Source organism: Takifugu rubripes, chromosome 19 (genome assembly GCF_901000725.2).
Source record: "Takifugu rubripes chromosome 19, fTakRub1.2, whole genome shotgun sequence".
NCBI lineage: Eukaryota > Metazoa > Chordata > Actinopteri > Tetraodontiformes > Tetraodontidae > Takifugu > Takifugu rubripes.
This window is the reverse complement of record NC_042303.1, coordinates 17,336,400-17,354,215: the sequence shown is the minus strand read 5'-3', so window position 1 is coordinate 17,354,215 and position 17,816 is coordinate 17,336,400. Positions and strand designations below refer to the sequence as shown.

The following is a 17,816-nucleotide window of genomic DNA, read 5'->3' as shown; positions in this document are numbered from 1 at the left end:
ATAATGCTTCTATACTTACTGTAATAAGCATCTATGACACATATCTGACTAGTTGAGCATCTCCTCTCAGTCCGACTCCTCAGGTCGAGTGGGTGAAGATGGGCCAGCATCTCCCCACTAAAGCCAAAATGGAGAGCCATGGGAAACTGCTGATTGTGCCTGATGTTGAACAAGAAGATGGTGGAAAGTACATGTGCAAGGCCAAGAACACAGTGGGAGAAGCTGTGCACTACTTCACAGTCATAGTAGAAGGTATCTTCCTGCCTGAACCTAAACCTGAAGAGAATGGAAAACAGCTTACACAGTTAAACGATGGATGTTGCACACTTATTCTTGGTGTAGAAGAGTTGCTTCAGACATAATTAAAAACCATCAGACAATGACAGGTACCAGCACGCACGTCAGTCACACCTTCAGTCGGTTACTGTTAACAACCGGTAACAGCAGGAGTGTGTGTGGGTACCCTGGGAGATGCACATCTGCTCATTTAGTGGAACAAACACACGGTGCGTTTATAAGAGTCACCCAGACACACACGTGAATGAGTGAACACGCTGTTTAGAGGGCAGCGTCACACGCGTGTCGGCAACACCAGGAACCAAGCAGAGCGAGTGGACTCGGTTCAGTTGTCTTTGTTGGTAGAGACAAATTCACAGGTCAGGGGGTTCGCAAGGACAAAAACCAGCAGCTGATCCAAACAGGCAAACAGATCCAGCGGAGCCAGGCTGGCAAACAGGTAGGAGAGGAAAAGATGACAACGTGGCAAACAAGCAGAAAGAAAACAAGAATCAGGGAAGACGGATCAAAAGAGGATACAAGGATCAGAGTGCAGGAACAAGAAGAAAGAGAGGACACGCTGGTGAGGACGCAGACGAGGACACGAGTCTTCCAAATGGACTTGAGACGATAACAGAAACATCAGATAACATCTATCTCACAACTATAAGCTCAGCAATAATACACAGCTCCTAAACCCCCGACAGAGCAGGAGGAGGCAGAAGGTCGATCCGACCAGTTCCAGCTTTTCATTTTCTTTTTTCAGGATTTATTGATGTTTGCACGTATGTTTTTGCCCAATCGTCGTCTTCCACAGGCGTGCTGCTGTTGCCATGCTGCTCACACGCATAACGTCACGCTGTTTGTGTCTCTGCAGAGCCTCCAGAGTGGGTTTCTGAGCCCGAGAGTCAGCTCAGCATGATCGGCTCAGACGTGCTCATCAAATGCTCCGCCAGCGGGACTCCTCAGCCCGCTGTAACCTGGAGGGTAAACGGTGCCCCTCTGCAGGGTCAGTCCCACAGCAGCCTCACCTACATGTTACTGTGCCTTCTCCTTTCTGCTGCCCAACTAAATCATTTCGGAGCTTCTTAACGCACATGAGGTCCGTTCAGAAGTGAATTCTGCTCCTCCTTGGTCATCGCCTTGCAGCAGTGTCCTCATTGAGAGTTGAGGACAGCTGCCCCTGAGTGTGGGGGCCGGTGGGAGATTAAATCAACATATTTACACGCCAGAGGGGTCAAAGGTGTACAGTCACCTGCAGGCCACAGTCTGAATATGACATTTTGTAAACTAGAATGGGTTTTTAATAGGCGCCTGGAGGCGACGTCCCGGTCATGTGGCATCATATGTAACATTAGAAAAGGTCCCTGTTTTGAGTCGGGGCTATGCGTTATGATTCCAGAGTGTGCAAAAGTTGTAGTTATTGGCAAATTGGGAATTGCAGAAAAGTAGCCTCAGACGTGTGTTTGATTTGTTTTAGACTCTAGTTGATGTAGTGTCACCTGAACGCAGCAAAATCATCGATCATCTGACCGTACATGAGAGCTAACCATGAACACGGACGACTAAGGCGAGCCACCGTCTCCTTGTTCACTCCCTCCGCACGTTTGTCTCCTGTCTCTGCAGATTCTCCGTCGCCCAACAGGAGGGTTTTGGGTGACACAATAGTGTTGCACAACACCAAAGCATCCGACAGCGCCGTGTATCAGTGCGAGGCCTCCAACAGACACGGAACCCTCCTTTCCAATGCAAACATCATGATTATGAGTAAGTGTGATTATTTGTGGTCCCCTTTTCTGTCTGACTGTTGCAACAAGGATGGTCTGACAGATGGTTGGGATCTGGTGTTGCTGTTTCCCATAAAGCAGTGAGGAGCTGAGGAAGGAGTGCTGCCCACGCACTCCATCACTCCGCCTAGTGCTTCTCCCCACAGAGCAACAAGCCCGGTTCTCTGCCATTTATATGCTAACAAGTTTCCCCTCAATCCCATATGGGAATCAGGGCCATAAGACAAGCATGTGCTGCTTTACAAGTGCAGATAAAAACGACAGGATGCTGCTTTCTCTTGCTTTGCTCATATTTGGGGAGTTTTCTGTCTCTGACACAGGAGTTAATAAAGCTGGACGCTCTCAGAATGCCGAGTCCCAGCTGCTGCCGTAAACAATTAGGCGAGACAAAGCATTTAATGCGAGGCTTTGGCTACAACTGATAAGGTGCTTGTAGGCAGCAAGCTAATTTGCTCTTGTTTTTCTTCTTTGATGTCATTTTGGTCACGTTTTTGACAGCCCGACAGCTGAATCGCTTCCTTCGTCCACAGTGACGTTGTCTCATCACCCGTCCCTCTACTTTTTATCCGCTTTTTTAACTGCTAAGCCCCAACGCTGATGTTTTTAATCTTTATCCCCTGTTTTGGTTTTGGATCCACGATTAATAAATAAGGCTTTGGTTCTTGATTCGTTACAGATTTGCCCCCCATGATTCTGACCCAGGATGATGAAGATTACTCAGCCGTCGAGGGGAAGGGGGTGATGATGCACTGCAAGGTCTTCAGCTCTCCTCCTTCAGCCATCACTTGGTATGTGTGCAGGTTCTTCCTGTCTCCATCAGACCAGTAGAGAGCAGCAGAAGTCAACTGGTGGATGCTCGCAGTGACTCTGTCAGCTGAGTTTTATACCAAACATCCTCCTCTAATCTTTCATTCAGCAACTTTTGTGGATTCATCTGTGTTTTTTTTTTTAACCAAGTAACTGTTGGAGTTGTGTTGGAGTGTACGGCGCGAGCTCATTCTGCGTCTTTTCTCAGGAGCAAAGACGATACGTCGGATTCCGTGGAAGGGCCGAGGTTTAGCGTTCACGACAACGGGACCCTGGAGATCTACAGTGCCGAGAAGGAGGACTCGGGACCGTACACGTGTTTCGCTAAGAACACCGAAGGTTCTTCTGCCATCAACGTGATGCTGTCGGTGAAAGGTAGCGTCTTTCCTTCTGATTGTGGCTGCTCCCAAGAGTTGCAATGGATCTAATATCTGTGTATATGTGGAAGATCCCACTAGAATAATGGAGCCTCCAGAGGACTTGCGGATCTTAAAAGGAACCACGGCTCAGTTCTCCTGTCTTGCCGAGTACGACAAGTCCTTCAGCGATGACTTTGAGATCCTCTGGGAAAAAGACGATAAAGAGATCGCCTTTAACTACACTGAGAATTCAAGGTTGGACAATCAGAGTTGGAACCTTATGGGATTTTTTCTTTTTTGTTAAATTAATATTGCATTGCTGTTCCTCTGCCAACAGGTATTTTATAGAGGACGGTATTCTCCAGATCGTCAATGTAAGCCACAGAGACCAGGGAGTGTACACGTGTTTGGCCAGAACGCCGATGGACGGAGACAAGGCCGCAGCGCTGCTGCTGGTGTTGGGTGAGCCGTGTTATTCTGTTCCCACTCAAAGGACCTGAGGCCCCTGATGCTGCATTAATGTCCAAAACAAACAGATCAATATGTCAGGAAACTAAAGCAGGTCAGGAAAATGCAGAGCATGGCTTCGTTACTGTACTACTGTGTCTGGAAACGAGGCTTCTGAGGTGCCTGACAGTTTAAGTCAGAAAGAGCCGGTGGCAGCCGTGGGCAGCAGTGCCGCTGCGCTCCTGTCCTCCGGCATGTCGGATGATTTGATTGAATACCGGCTCCCTTGGCCTCTTTGGCTGCAGAGATGGATTTTCCTGTGAGTTCCTAAAGGCATCTTGTGGTTTGCAGATGTCCCTGATGCCCCCCAGTACTTGGTGCTGTCCGAACACAAGAGTCAAAGCGTGAAGCTAAAATGGATCCCCGGAGACGATCACAACAGCTCGACTACAGGTACGGAGCACGTGGACAATATCACATCCTGATTGTGCCTCTTGTAGCTCCAAACATTATTATTATTACTATCCAGCTGCACATATTTGCAGATAGGCAACATAAATCTATTAATGGCTGATCCAGACATGAATTAGGATTAGACCAGAGGACGGTTTGAGGAGTTTAATGCTCAGTAGGTGGTAAAAGAGGCAATCCTTTGGCAAGACCACGGCAGCGAGGGATTACTCTGATTATCTCTCTGCCTGTCCACAGAGTTTATTATCCAGTATGAAGAAAGCCAGTGGGAGCCGGGGAACTGGAAGGAGCTGCTGCGAGTGCCCGGGAATCACAACTCAGCCATTCTCAAACTCCACGGCCACGTCGACTATTGTTTCCGTGTGTCAGGCGTTAATGCTGTAGGAAGAGGTCCTCCCAGCCAGCCCACAGAGCGCTACAGAACCCCCCCAGCAGGTCTGACGACTCTTCTTTCTCTCAGCTCTACTTTTTTGATACGATCCTTCGCACTTTTTCAGCTTCCAGCGTCGCTTTCTGAACATTGTCGGACCTTGAACATAATTGATTCCACTCGTGAAGCTCTCCTCTCTGACGTCTCTTCAGCAGACATTGTTTCCACCAGCCAAGCCAAATAAATCCATATTCTTTTTTTCTCCCAGCTCCTGACAAGAACCCAGAAAACATCAAAATCGAAAGTCATATGCCACAGGAAATGAATATCAACTGGGAAGTAAGAAATACAGTTTGTCCTTTTATTATCCTTTAAGTGCTGATTCTGTAACGTCGGCCGCTCGGTCGATTCTTATCTTAACTTCACAATCACTTAGCTTTGACACACCAGATCAACAGCAAACAAGAGAGACAGAATCAGCATCTTCAATATTTTATGTTGAAAATCATGTCTGAACAAAAATCACGCCAGCATGTCCGGTCATATCTGGTGCTGATGATGTTGCTCTTGTGGCTGATGGGTAAAGTGGCTCCTGCGAGAGCATAAATCCTTTATCTGGGACGCGTCGGCAGCTTCTGTGTGAGTAAAGAGCCACGCAGCCAGACCATGTCAATTGTTCTTTTGTTTTATGAGATAGCGGGATAAAACACTGGCAGCATGTCAACTACAGTTCACTGGGCCAGCCTGTCATTCTAATCCCTCAGAGGCGGTGACATTGAGCAGTGGAATACAGAAAGCTTCTTACACAACTCGTCTTGATGCTTTTCACACCATTCTTATGGTGGATGTCTTGTTTTTTACCCCCATGCTTCAGCCGTTGCTACCCATCGAGCACAATGGACCGGGTTTGGAGTACAAGGTGAGCTACAGGAGGCAGGATGTGGAGGAGGACTGGCAGGAGCACATCGTTAAAAGACACTCATTTGTGGTGAAGAACACTCCAACCTTTGTGCCCTATGAGATTAAGATCCAGGCTAGGAACCATCAGGGATGGGGTCCTGAACCCAGAATTAAGACGGGATACTCAGGAGAGGACTGTGAGTAGTGAGGTTGTTTTTTCCCCTCTTCTCTTAATCTCTTTCAAGCTGTAGGGCGTCAATTTACTGTGAGCTCTCTGGACGTAACCTCGGCAACTTTCAGCGGTGGGAAGCTTCAGCGTTCCAGCAGAAACATCTGCAGCTGAACTTTGCTTATCCGCTGCCTGTCGGCAGAAATTGGCCCGAATGAAGGAGAATTTTAGACAATGCATTAATCAAACGGCAAGGAAAAGTTGGAGAAGTTGCAGCATCCTCCCACTCAGTCGTCTGTCTGTCTGTCTGTCTGTCTGTCCAACTGTCTGTGACTCACCTCTTGTGTATCTATAGGTCATCTTAGTTTGACATTGGTAAAAAATGAAAAAAGTGCTAGTGTTTTGTTGAAAAGAATCCATTTTAAAATCATATAGATTGAGATTTGATTCAAATGTGTGACTGCATGAAGGAGACAACATGTACAGCAGTGTGCTATACTTCCTGTATTTAGCTTTCTTCTGGATTTGTCCCCAAGAAGCCACCTCAGGTCAGCCATGTGCAGTGTTGTTTAAGGCAGCATTTACACCCTTTAGCTAATTGTGTAGCTGGTGTGTTCGTGTAGACACGCTATCCTCCATTAGAGCAGATAGGCGATCGCAGTAGTTCAGTAGGTGGGTACGTAGCAGCTGTTCCCAAGACGATGGTGTGTTGTTGTCTTTTGTTTTTCCTTGAATGACTTTCAGCCGACTGTATTCTAACACACGTTTCCCTTCGCAGTTCCCTCTGCTGCACCTGATGATGTAGCCGTAGAGGTGATAAACAGCTCGGTGGTCAAGGTTAGCTGGATGCGAGTACATAAGGACAAGTTACATGGACATCTGGGAGGCTACAGGGTAATACTTGAAAAACAGACCTTTGCTTTTAGATGCAGCTTTAAAGGACTGTCCGTGACCTTCCTCGCACTGCAACTTGGGCTTTTACTGGACTCCCCCACCCAGTAACCGGCCAGTTCAGTGCACAGACCACCAAAAGAACGAAAATTTGGAATTCTTTTTACGTTTGCAGAAAGTTTTCTAGAAGCTTAGAGTAGCAACCACCGTTAAAAACACCCTTCTGTCTGTGTGTTGCATGCAGATAAGCTGGTGGCGTCTCCGCAGTCTGGTGGACTCCAAGAAAAACCACGGAAATAAAGAAACACTGACATTCCCAGGAGACCGGAACCATGCTCTGGTACCGGAACTAACTCCCTTCTCTGAGTACAGCCTTATTGTCATGACCTTCAACGGTCGGGGCAATGGCCCGGGAAGCCATCCTGTCAACTTCAAAACCCCAGAGGGAGGTAGGATTGTGGGAAAACAACACGAAGTGTATTGATTTTGCAGCGAAAGAGAAAAGCTAATAATAGCGAAGGAAACTGGGTTCCTACTGCTGATATCACCGTCTTGTTCTCATACAGTCCCAGAAAGAAATCCAGCTTTCAGAATCACAGATGTGCAGAGACACACGGTGTCTGTGGCCTGGGCCCCACCACTGGAACCGAATGGGATCCTCACTGGTTACCTCCTGGAGTACCAGCTCAGTAAGTGTCTATACCTTATTTGTCTTTAGCCACACAGAATAAAGTCGCGCCTGGGTAACCTAAGAACGAAAGGACGGTAATGTTTTCAGTCAACGATGTCAGTGAAGGTCATGAAACATCGTGCCAGGAACCTCCGAAGCTGCAGACTCTGCTCTGTTGGAAGGGGGCGTGTTTAGGTGAATCTGTACACGGGAGAGGAACGTACTTGTTGCTGGTGATCGTCTAACCTCGTGCTCCTGAGATCGGGAAGCTAAATTGCTGTGCAGCAGTCATGGTTAGACCACTGCGAGCGTATTGGGAACATGCCAGGGTGAAGCCTGCTGGCCTGCATGTCGCCCCGCTGGCTTTGTGAGTGCTGAGTAAGGTTACAGTGTCACGGCCTGTTAAGGTCCAGCTTTACTGACCCCATCCTGTCCTCAGGGGACATATTTACTCCAGCTCTGGGTTCTGGCAGCTCACATCACCGCAAGCGTGCACATTTGGCTGTCCGGAAAGAAAAATCACAGCCAAGTTAATGACTAACTTCCAACTGCATCTCAGTGATGCTGTTGCTGGTTAATTGAGTGTGATTTGGCAGCTGCACAGAAGGGCCAAGTGTCATGTGGTATTCCAAGAAGGGATGTTTTCATGGTGCCACGACCATAGAGCTGGTGAGCTTTTTGATGTGTGACTGTTTTTAAAGTCCTCCTGAAGGAGATCATGTGTGAAATGGTGAGGATAATGTCGCCAGCTGTTAGCAGATCATCAGCGACACGAGGAAAATCCCAAGCTGAAGCTACACTCATCTTCATAGGAGCCTTTAATAGGTTCATATCTCTCGGCTTTCATAGGAGAGCCAGTTACAACAACATATCGCACACACGGGAATATCGTGCCGTCGTGATGGATACACCAAGCTGCTGGAGACAGCACAGTTTTGGTGCACTAGCACACAGTCTGTTTGTCCTAAATGTGTTCTTGTATTTCATTTCCCAGCCGTGTGTGAGGATCACGCACCGTGCAAACACGCCTGGAGTTTAACCTGAGCGCAGTTTAAGAATGGGAGCAGCTGTCGGTTTGGCAGAGAAACACAGACAGAGCGCAGAAAAAGAGGAAGCAAGCAGAATCACACAAGCACAAAGAACAAAGATGTCTGTAACTCACCTACTGGCTGCCCAGGATGGCTTATTAAGTAGGATGAGCTTGGTGTGCAGCCAGCAAACATTAGCTGATGAAGCCTTTGTTTGAAACCACGATTTGGAGGGCAGTTCTGACGCTGCTTGTGTTTCCTGGGCAGAGAATTAGTGGTGAAGTTCAGCAGCTTTCGTTTTATTTTCTATTTTGCAGTGTTGGTTTTTGTGCTAATGTTTCAGCTTTCACTTCAGACCGCGCAGAACCTGACCCAGCGGGCGCTCTGTGCACAAGTTTATTATAGCCCAGCCATTTTGGCACTAAAGCTGTGAGTTCTGAGTTTATCATGGGGTGTCAACTAGTTTCACCATCCTTCTCTTCTACATGCAGCCGCTGTCAGGTAGATTCAGATACGTGTGTCTACATGTTTAGAGGGTGGCACCATCTAATTGCAGAGAGCCTCAGTCCGGCTGCAGCTGTCCCGATTCCACCCAGTTAAGGGAGAAATGTGCCTTCTTTTATTAGAGTGTTCCCTATTTTAGTGTAGTCGAGTCAAAACAAAAGAAATGAATGTCTTGATGTGCGATAGCAGCGGGGGGTGTCCACCAATACAGGGAAGCAGTATTTCTCAGCAAAGGTCACCTCAGTACCTGCTGTGCTTGTTTTTGTTGCAGAGAGCATAAATGCCACCTCCCCGCCCGACCGCCCGCCCGCCTGTTTTACACTGTGAAAAATGAAGTCTCCTAGCAGTTTAGACAGAGACGAGACCATTAAATTTCGATTGTGAATGAGCAGGAATCGGAGATCTCCCTGTTTGTTAAAGGCAAACAAATATGACCTTTTATCCCCATTAACCAAGCCGTCAGCTGGAAGTGCCAGGACACTCGCTCACGCTGGATTTTGAGCCAGATTATCAACTCTATGCTTCCAGCTCTAATTCCTGTTGTATTTTCCTCTAGTCAATGACACTGAGGCGGGGCCAGTGCAGACCGTCGACATCAGCAACCCCAGTACCACCAAGTGGATCTTCCGTGACTTGGAGCCCGTCAGCAAGTACCAGTTCGACCTGCGCTCCTGCACCACAGTGGGCTGTGGGGCCATTGTCAGCGTGGAATGCACGACGACCCTGGAAACAAGTGAGTGATGGTGGGGCCAGAGACCGTGGCGTTACGTAGGCGGGTCTTTCACTTCCTGGTAGAGACAATGGGGACACAGACGGGAGCACTGAGGCCCAGAACGGTGGGATAACACCAAAGTTGTCTCCAAAGCAATTTCTCTAATTCCAAACTGCATTGAACTAGTGGAACATGATATATGCCTGGGCAGCCAAGCCTCTCATATCTCCATGTAAGTATTTTTTGTGGATAAACAATTTCATATGGACATAGTGGTGGTTTTCATTTGTCACTGTCATGAGGGAGCAAGCGCTTATTGATTGGACAGAGAGCAGGAGCTATGAAACAATCAGCAAAGGAAGAAAATTGCTTTGAGCAGGAAGGAAACTAAAGCTTTTGCTACTGCACTGTGTAATCATGAAAGAGTTGCTGCGGAGTAATTAGAATGAGCTCGCTTGCAGCGTGTAATCGTTCCTATTCTATTGCATATCATGTGTTGAGGCTGACGTGCCATACACCAGCCAGCTCTGGCTCACGTGAATGACGGAACAGGAAATGAAACGGTCAATTCAGGAGTGTCAATAAGACCAGCAGCAACAGATACTGTCAGCATAAATAATTGGGTGACACTTTTAATAGCGAAGCACTCGGAAACAATTTAATGCATCATTCAAATGTGGAAACAAAAAGCTCCACTTCCAAGTCTCAACCACCGCAGGTGTTGAATGTGTGAGCTATTAGCTTGCGTTTGCTTAGAGAAAACTCACAATCACAGAGAGAAGCTTAATTGGCTCTTTGTGGTTGTTTATTTGTATTGGAAAAGCCAGAGAAAATGATTACAGGCAGGGAGGATCCATTTTTATGCATTCAACTGAGCAACCGTTGCCCGTATGTGTGTGTGTGTGTGTGTGTGTGTGTGTGTGTGTGTGTGTGTGTGCCTGACTCCAAACATTAAAGTTAATGGTGGCGGTTGTGCTGCCCGTGTTTGTGTCCATGTTATTGTTGTTAATTGTCCTCTTGCTAATTCGTCCTCGCCACCGCTTTCAGCCTGTCCTTTGATCAGCCCCAGAGTGCGCGTGAGTGTGTGACCGCGCTCTGTTATGCATTGCTTGTCCTTTTGTCATCTTCTCTTCCCCCTTTTGTTGCCTGTCCCTGCAGCTTCATGTGGAGATCTGCGTTCACTTTCAGCTCCGCAGCTTCCCATGAAAACTGTTCATAATGTGCTTCTTTGGGAAGTTGTGCTGTTTGGGTTTAACATCTCAGGCTGTAGGTGCACGCCGCAGTGAACGTGCGTGGATGATTTCAGCAGACTTTTGAAGCGTTTGTGTATTGACTGGGCAGAATCTGAAGAGGTCGTAAACACTTTTATCATGGAGATAATTGACCTTGTCGGCTGTTGGGCCTTCCTGCAAGCACTCTGCTGCCCCCTTTCATTAGGCAACCATCAACTTCTTCCTGGATAAAGTTTGCGGCTTCCTCTCTATTAGCAGCAGTAATGAGAGGCTTAATTATAAATTCACATTAATCTTGGCTCATTAGTGATCGTAAACGAATATTGACTTTTATCCTGGCGACAGGAGACGGAGCGGAAACAGAGACGGAAAGTAAATGATGCTTTAAGAAGCGAATCCATCAGACACACTCTCAAGTCCTGCTTTCTAATAAATGGTAAAAACAACAGAATGGATCACGCAGTCGTGGCATCCTCGATCACGTCGGCCTGATGATTAGTCGCTAATTTAATAAATATAGGACGCAGCGTCCCCTGTCTCGCTCTCCAGGCACGGCAGCCCCCCCTCACCTCAGAGCTCTCCAACGTCCCCAGTGACCAAACCCACTCGTTCCATCATGGGTAGAATTGCAGCAGGTTCTGACACAACGAGCCTCGGACCACACAGACACAAGGATCGAGTTAGCTGATAAAGGTCAATCGGTGTCACATTTGCTCCATATATTCAGCTAATTTATGGCTGAACACATCAAACATACAAGAAAGTCCATTTATAGTTGGGTTCTAGAAATGTAAATATGCAAATGTGTGTCTCTTTCTAGCAAGAGTGCTTACTATTGAAAGAGCTGATTTTAATTTCTCGCCTCTGCCACCAGGGAAATATAGAATACGAGATCTATATCGCACCTCGACAGCATAGCAGCAGCGTGCACGCGCTCGGAGGGGACAAATACATGTAATTGTCAGTGATTGATTTGTTGGGCCCCGGTCCCCACTGTACGCGTCAGTGTATTGACCCAACAGTCACCTGACATTTCCATGTAATCTTCAAGTGGGTAAACAGTCGCACCACTAGAGTCTCTGAGCAGAGAGGGGATTGTGAGGCTGAACGTCCTCCTGGGCCGCGTCTGCGGGGGAGGCGAAAGTGATATTTACAGGATACTGAGATAAGTGGAAGAGTGGAAGCTGTTAAAAGCTCCTCCATCTGAATATCTTTTGGCGCCAAAGGTGCGACTTGCGGGGCGTGGGCCTCCTGCCGGATGAGCAGCTGTTTTCTGCAGCATGTAATAGCGAGCTTGGGAGCGTGGTGACAAACCCCGGCAGCCTGCCCCGGGATATTTTTAGTTCAGGGGCCCGTGTCAGCTGAAGTTGTGCAGTTTCTGATGATTGGAACTATCATAGAAGCAGAGCGATCTATCAACATTAGCCAGTGTGTCATTTGCGGCGACGGGGACGGGCAGCGGCGACGCAGGTGTCCGTGTGCGCTGAATTATCACCTGAGCAAATCACGCACCTGAGCTGAAGACGCGGCCGGAGATTTGCATGTTTGCCGTGGGGAAATGAAGTGGACGGGGCTTTGTTGACTATCTCCGACAGCTGCTGTCAGAGAGCACGTTCCCCATGCTAAAACTGCACAGCGCTCATTTTATTAATCCAGTTGGAATAAAAGGCTGCACTCATACAGCTAAGCATCTATTGACTTTCTTTACATTAAATAACTTTCATTCATCCAAATACTGAAGGTGTCCTTGTCAGATCCACACGACACCTGATGATATCAGAGCATCTGAAAGCAAACATTTAAAAACTGTCCTGCATTGGCGGCTCAGCCTTTGTTTTATGTCTTCCTCTAGCGTTGCTCTGCTTTTAGCTCATCGTATAATTGTGCTTCCATATGCACATTACTCTTGTCATCTTTATTGTCGAGGGACTTACCTGACGCCCCCCCCCCCCTCCCCTCTGTCAGATGTAATTGATGCTCCCTCACACCGGAATTAGGAAACACAAGAGCGCTCTTGCCTCTTGTAGAAGGTGAAGCGCGACATCCTCCATCACTCCTTTGCTAAACAGTCTGCTTTCGCCTTGCTCATTTTTGTCATTTCTCCATCGGCTCGACCTCTGTGAAATGTTAATATGTCGGTTGGTGACAGCCTGTAAATGTCAGCCGGATACCTGGAGAAGAGCAAAGCAGCCTTTTAAACTGCACACATGATGTTCATGTGTGCAGCTTTTCCTTCTCACTGTGGGTGTCTCAGAACACCCTCTGGGTGGGGTTGCAAATGGTCTCAAATGTCTATAATTTTTCCTTTGTGCTTTCATTTTAACATCGCTCCTGCACAGGTTGGAGTCTCTGGGTGACAGCCAAGATTCTTTCCTGTCATTTTAATCCACATATAATTACATGAGAAACGAACACAACATATTAGAGGCCTCGTCGGAATGCACCGGGCACCTTATTTCCAGTCACCGGACCAATAATGATTGTATTTTAAAGATATCATCTCAAGAGACTGCAGGTGAGGAGGGAAAAAAAAACACATAAATAAAAAAGAGCCGCTTTAATCAGTGGCCCTCTCATTAAACAGAAATGTGCTGCAAACGCAGCATGTTTGAACAGCGACTCAAAGCTGCAGTGTCACCTGGATTTAAATTAGCAGCCTTGCTGGGAAGAATTACATTTGTACAGCGTTCTTACTTGATTAATTAGACAAGCAGGATTAGCTGTTTAATATTAATACTGGGTCGTTTCCATCGGCAGCGCCCTGACACCTCCTGCTGCATCAGATGGGCTTTGTTCGATTGCAAACATTCAATCAGGTGTCCTGATGAAAAGGCCAAGATATGTCAAAGTCACTCGGCTTTGTTTCTCCTCAGGTTCCGCCAGCATCCACGAAGGAATATCAACCCAGGGCTGGTTCATCGGCCTGATGTGTGCCGTCGCTCTGCTCACTCTCATTGTGCTGATCGCCTGCTTTGTCAACAGGAATAAAGGAGGAAAGTATTCCGGTAGGTGCTAACTTGTGCTGGTTGAATGCTAAATGCCGCTCTGATTGTATTTTCTGGTTCACAATTTGTTATGTTGGTGGAGGGGGAAGGGGGGGGGGGGGGGTGATAAACCAACCTGGAAGCCACCGTAAGACCAAGCCACTACATTATATTCAATGCTTCAATGCAAATTCATACATGAAAGGGCACGTGCACTGACAGGGAAATGAGCGTTTCTGGGATGTCCAGCTTTGGAGTGTTGCATTGTTTTGACACGGAGCTTTTCCCAGCAAGCGTCTAAACAAAGTGCAGCCCACAGCCAGACAAAATGCAAATGCTGCACACAGAGTGACTGCTCTGGGAATGATGGCATAAGCTCTGTGGTATCTCAATTATATTCCTCCTATTGGGGACACGAGAGCCCTCATCAGCTTTATTATTCACTGCTAATAGCCATCAGGTTGTCGTCTGTGCAGCGACCGCTTCACTCGTCAGCAGAAAACAGCCAAACACTGCTCTGTCCTTTGTTTTCTCATTAAGTTCTCATTATCTCCCAAAGCGCCAACAGCCTTTTCTTTTTTTCCGCGGGCCATGGTTTATTGTAGCCTCACATATAGGAGCACGTATGTCTTTATTGTTACCTGGAATGCAGCATTTATCCAGCAGAGAATGTGTAAATGTGAAACATCTTTTATTTATTTCATGAGCAGTGAAGGAAAAGGAGGACCTTCACCCAGACGTGGAGTCACAGGGCATGAACGACGACACCTTTTGTGAATACAGGTGAGCGCCCGACGATCACAGGTGACGGTGTTTTCTCCACGCTGCCGCTCCGTCCGCATCGCTCAGTAATCATTTCTGCGTTTCTCTCGTCACTAAAAAGACACGCCAGCACGAGTGACGTTGGCGCGGAGCCTTACACCTCCGCTGCTCAAGCCGAGTGATCACCTGAGTAACTAAAGAGTGTGTGATGAGCAGCATTAGCGTCCCTGAGCTGTTTACACACCCGTGTTTTTGTGGTAGCCTCCCTTTACTGGAGCATAGTGTCGTGGTTGTGTTTGCGAGCCTCAGATGTTTCTGTCCGGCCGGAGTTAAATGAAGCCGCCCAGCGCACGGCAGGAGACCAAAACCAATCAGTGTAATTGAAAGCAGCTCAACTCCAGGGCTGTGATATCCAAACACGATTCATTAATCCTTCAGCGCTTCCATTCCTAACAATCCTCGGCTGTGCGGCTCCCAGCTTCCTTCGCTAATCAGCAGGATCTGCATACACAACACATGCTGATGCGATATGAAGTCTCAGCGTGGCAGCGTTTGACTCTCTGCCTCATCGCTCAAGACTTCAGCTCAGTGTAAAAACTGGAAGAAGTATCATAAGAAAGCAGAGCATCACAAGTGCTGATTTATGCTGAGCGGGAACAACGGTTTCCCAGAATGCATTGCTGCAAACGCTGCAACTACACATAACAGATCCTGATGCTCAGTAGTCTGATAGTGAGGGGATACTTTTTACAGCGTGCATCATTGAGATTTAAGAGTAATCTGTTCAGACTCCTTGTAGATGTAGTGACACACACGTCCCCCCCCCCCCCCCCCCCCCCCCGCCCCCGACATCGCGGCACAGTGACGGTAAATCCGGTGCTTCTCTTGCAGCGACAACGATGAGAAGCCACTGAAGGGCAGCCAGCGCTCGCTGAGCAGGGAGATCAAAGCGGCCGACAGCGGCGACAGCCTGGTGGACTACGGCGACGAGGACGTTCAGTTCAACGAGGACGGCTCCTTTATCGGCGAGTACGCCGGGCGAAAGGAAAAGAGGGCGTCCTCTGAGATCAAAGCCACCGTTCAGACCCCAGCGTGAGGCCCTGGCTGCCATCCTCCGTCCCCTCGGACGCGTTTCCATTAAACCTGCTGGGAAGAAGAAATGAAAGAGGGAGCAGACGTTACCCTCACAAGTCTGGTGTCAAATGTAATGCGTCATTGCCAAGTGCACACTGCCACCTTCATTTTACAAACTCTCGTTTTGTCACTTTGCTAAAGGAAGACCATTACTAAATTTGGTGTAAATATAGTGTATATTGTCTTTGTGGAGTGTCTTTTTTATGCTTATTATCACACATGACATTTAGAGCTTGGATTCGTGTTTTGAAGTCCCGACTTGGGCTGCAGTTGGTTCAAACGGGCCGCTGGTCCGTTTGTGCAACGTTGCCTTCTGATGTCGATCTTGTAGCACCACGAAAAAGTGGGAATGATATTTTCCAGTTGGGGTGAATATTACTGACCTTTTATATATGAAGCGACGTCATTAAATGTTAAGGTGTGTATAAAGTTTGCTTATTAACTTATTTTTTTTTCCTACTGGTTTTATAAACAGCAAAATAACAGGGACATTTTCACACATATCCAAAACCTGAATCCTTCCTTCTCTTTGGGAATTACCTATGATTCAGTTATTACGGCACGTTTTCAGTTACATCACCAATATACCAAATCTGGAAGATATTAAAACAAAAATATGTTGCATTTAGCTCATTTAGCTCAAACTCTTCTCCATCTGTAGTGTAAATATCTTTTATTATCCCACTATAACTGATATTGGCTCGGAAGTTCACACGTGTGTGTAATGGCACCTCTGCTGGTCATCAATTATCCCAAATCTTTTGAAAACTCACAGGCCAGAAATCGTAAAGTAAACACGCTGTTTTTTTTTTTGTTTTCACAATACTGAAATTTGCATGAAAAAAGTATAAATGAATTTGCAGCTGGTGAGTGTTTGGATGTTATGGTGAATTTGTGTTCCCAGACTAGCTTGTGTGCCTCTTCTCAACATTTTACACTGATAGCTTGTTGCAATTTGTCATTAAAATCCTGTAGGCATACTTCAGGAATTATTAGACCCTTTATTTAAAAGCCCCATCACACCTAAAATCTAAGATCTCCTTCATGTGGCTCAATCTCGAATGCTAGCATGCGCTAACCTAAATGACATCAGGCTAACACCTGCTTTTCTTTCAGAAGTGAAATTGATGAAGCTTTGTGATGTACTGGAGTTACTCCTGACCTGATGTGAACTGGTGGAATGTCCCTTGAAGGGTTAGCGCCCATCAATCAGCTGTTTCAATTCAAATCTGCTCCACCACAAATATTTCTAACAGGCCTTATTTTAGTCAGACTCTCACTGTTCGGATCAGTCTGTTGTTCATCATTAACATCCAGAGAAACCAACCAGAGCATGTTGAGAATTGATGTTTTTTATGTTATTAAATTACTTTACTTTCTTACATCCTGGTCACGGTTTGGTTCATTTCGCCCGGTTAACGAGTGGATGTTTATGATTAAGCAGGACACAAAAGCCATCATCAACAACATGCTGCGTAAGGCTTCATCGTATGAAACCTAAGCAGCACAATGGCCATGTCAGCGGATGAAGAATCTTCAATAGCACGTCGGCACCTATAATGGAATTCACAGCACGGGGTGGGAGCGTGTCTCCCCAGGCGTCACCAGAGTGATGAATCGAGGAAGAGGGTCAATGACTTAAAGCACAAGGTGGACGTTTAAAAGAGGGAAACACTCCGGCTACATTTCATTGGGATTAGAGTTACAAATGAACACCTGAACCGCCTCTCAGGCTCTGACTGGGGAAAGAACAACAGCGTTAAATAAAATGGAGAAACAGTAGATTTCATCCATCGGAAGATCGATTTCTCCTCTTGCTGCCCGAGAAAGTCGCTTCCACAGCAAAGGAAACAAAGGATGGTGGAATTATTTGATCGTGCACGCCGCTTGTTGTTGCCTCAGTCAAGTGTGTTCGAACTGATCCAGGTCATCAAAAACCAGAGGCGGACGATGGTTCCAAAGCTCTGGGGCGGCAGTGATTTTCCAGACCAGGCAGAGGTCTGGAAGACGGCAGCGGTCCGTATCTGGGACATCTGAGGAGCTGATCTCAACAAGTCGCGAATAAATTGCTCCTCCGTATCTGCGAAGCTGTCAGCAACTCACGTTGTATGAAAGATTCATTCATCAACACTTTTTTTTCTGTGTGGAGCAACTTCAGGGGAAAAGTGCAGGGAAGAGGAAGAATTTAGAAAAAAAAAGTTGACATCATTTAGAATTAGGATGTCTGCATTGTTTCCTGAAAGCTGCTAATGTGGCAGTTTTGCTCCACCAGGAAGAGCATGATCACTTATGTGTCATACATCTTGGTGCTGC

At 47.0% G+C, this 17,816-nt stretch overlaps 1 protein-coding gene across 5 annotated transcripts in view; it reads left to right on the top strand.

The window, feature by feature from the left end:
- Positions 1-16,885, top strand: part of chl1b (cell adhesion molecule L1-like b) — a 42,185-nt gene extending 25,300 nt beyond the window's left edge. For all 5 annotated transcript variants that reach the window (XM_003973732.3, XM_029827075.1, XM_029827072.1 and 2 more), the window contains 18 exons: positions 71-252; positions 1,154-1,285; positions 1,903-2,043; positions 2,740-2,851; positions 3,079-3,245; positions 3,319-3,484; positions 3,567-3,691; positions 4,028-4,129; positions 4,385-4,582; positions 4,786-4,856; positions 5,392-5,614; positions 6,365-6,480; positions 6,722-6,926; positions 7,044-7,166; positions 9,236-9,412; positions 13,497-13,628; positions 14,318-14,390; positions 15,261-16,885. In XM_003973732.3, coding sequence (XP_003973781.2) covers positions 71-252; positions 1,154-1,285; positions 1,903-2,043; positions 2,740-2,851; positions 3,079-3,245; positions 3,319-3,484; positions 3,567-3,691; positions 4,028-4,129; positions 4,385-4,582; positions 4,786-4,856; positions 5,392-5,614; positions 6,365-6,480; positions 6,722-6,926; positions 7,044-7,166; positions 9,236-9,412; positions 13,497-13,628; positions 14,318-14,390; positions 15,261-15,465 — 2,650 coding nt within the window. In that variant the 3' untranslated portion in view covers positions 15,466-16,885. The remainder of the gene's footprint in view (positions 1-70; positions 253-1,153; positions 1,286-1,902; positions 2,044-2,739; positions 2,852-3,078; positions 3,246-3,318; positions 3,485-3,566; positions 3,692-4,027; positions 4,130-4,384; positions 4,583-4,785; positions 4,857-5,391; positions 5,615-6,364; positions 6,481-6,721; positions 6,927-7,043; positions 7,167-9,235; positions 9,413-13,496; positions 13,629-14,317; positions 14,391-15,260) is intronic.
- The last annotated feature ends 931 nt before the right edge of the window (positions 16,886-17,816 follow it).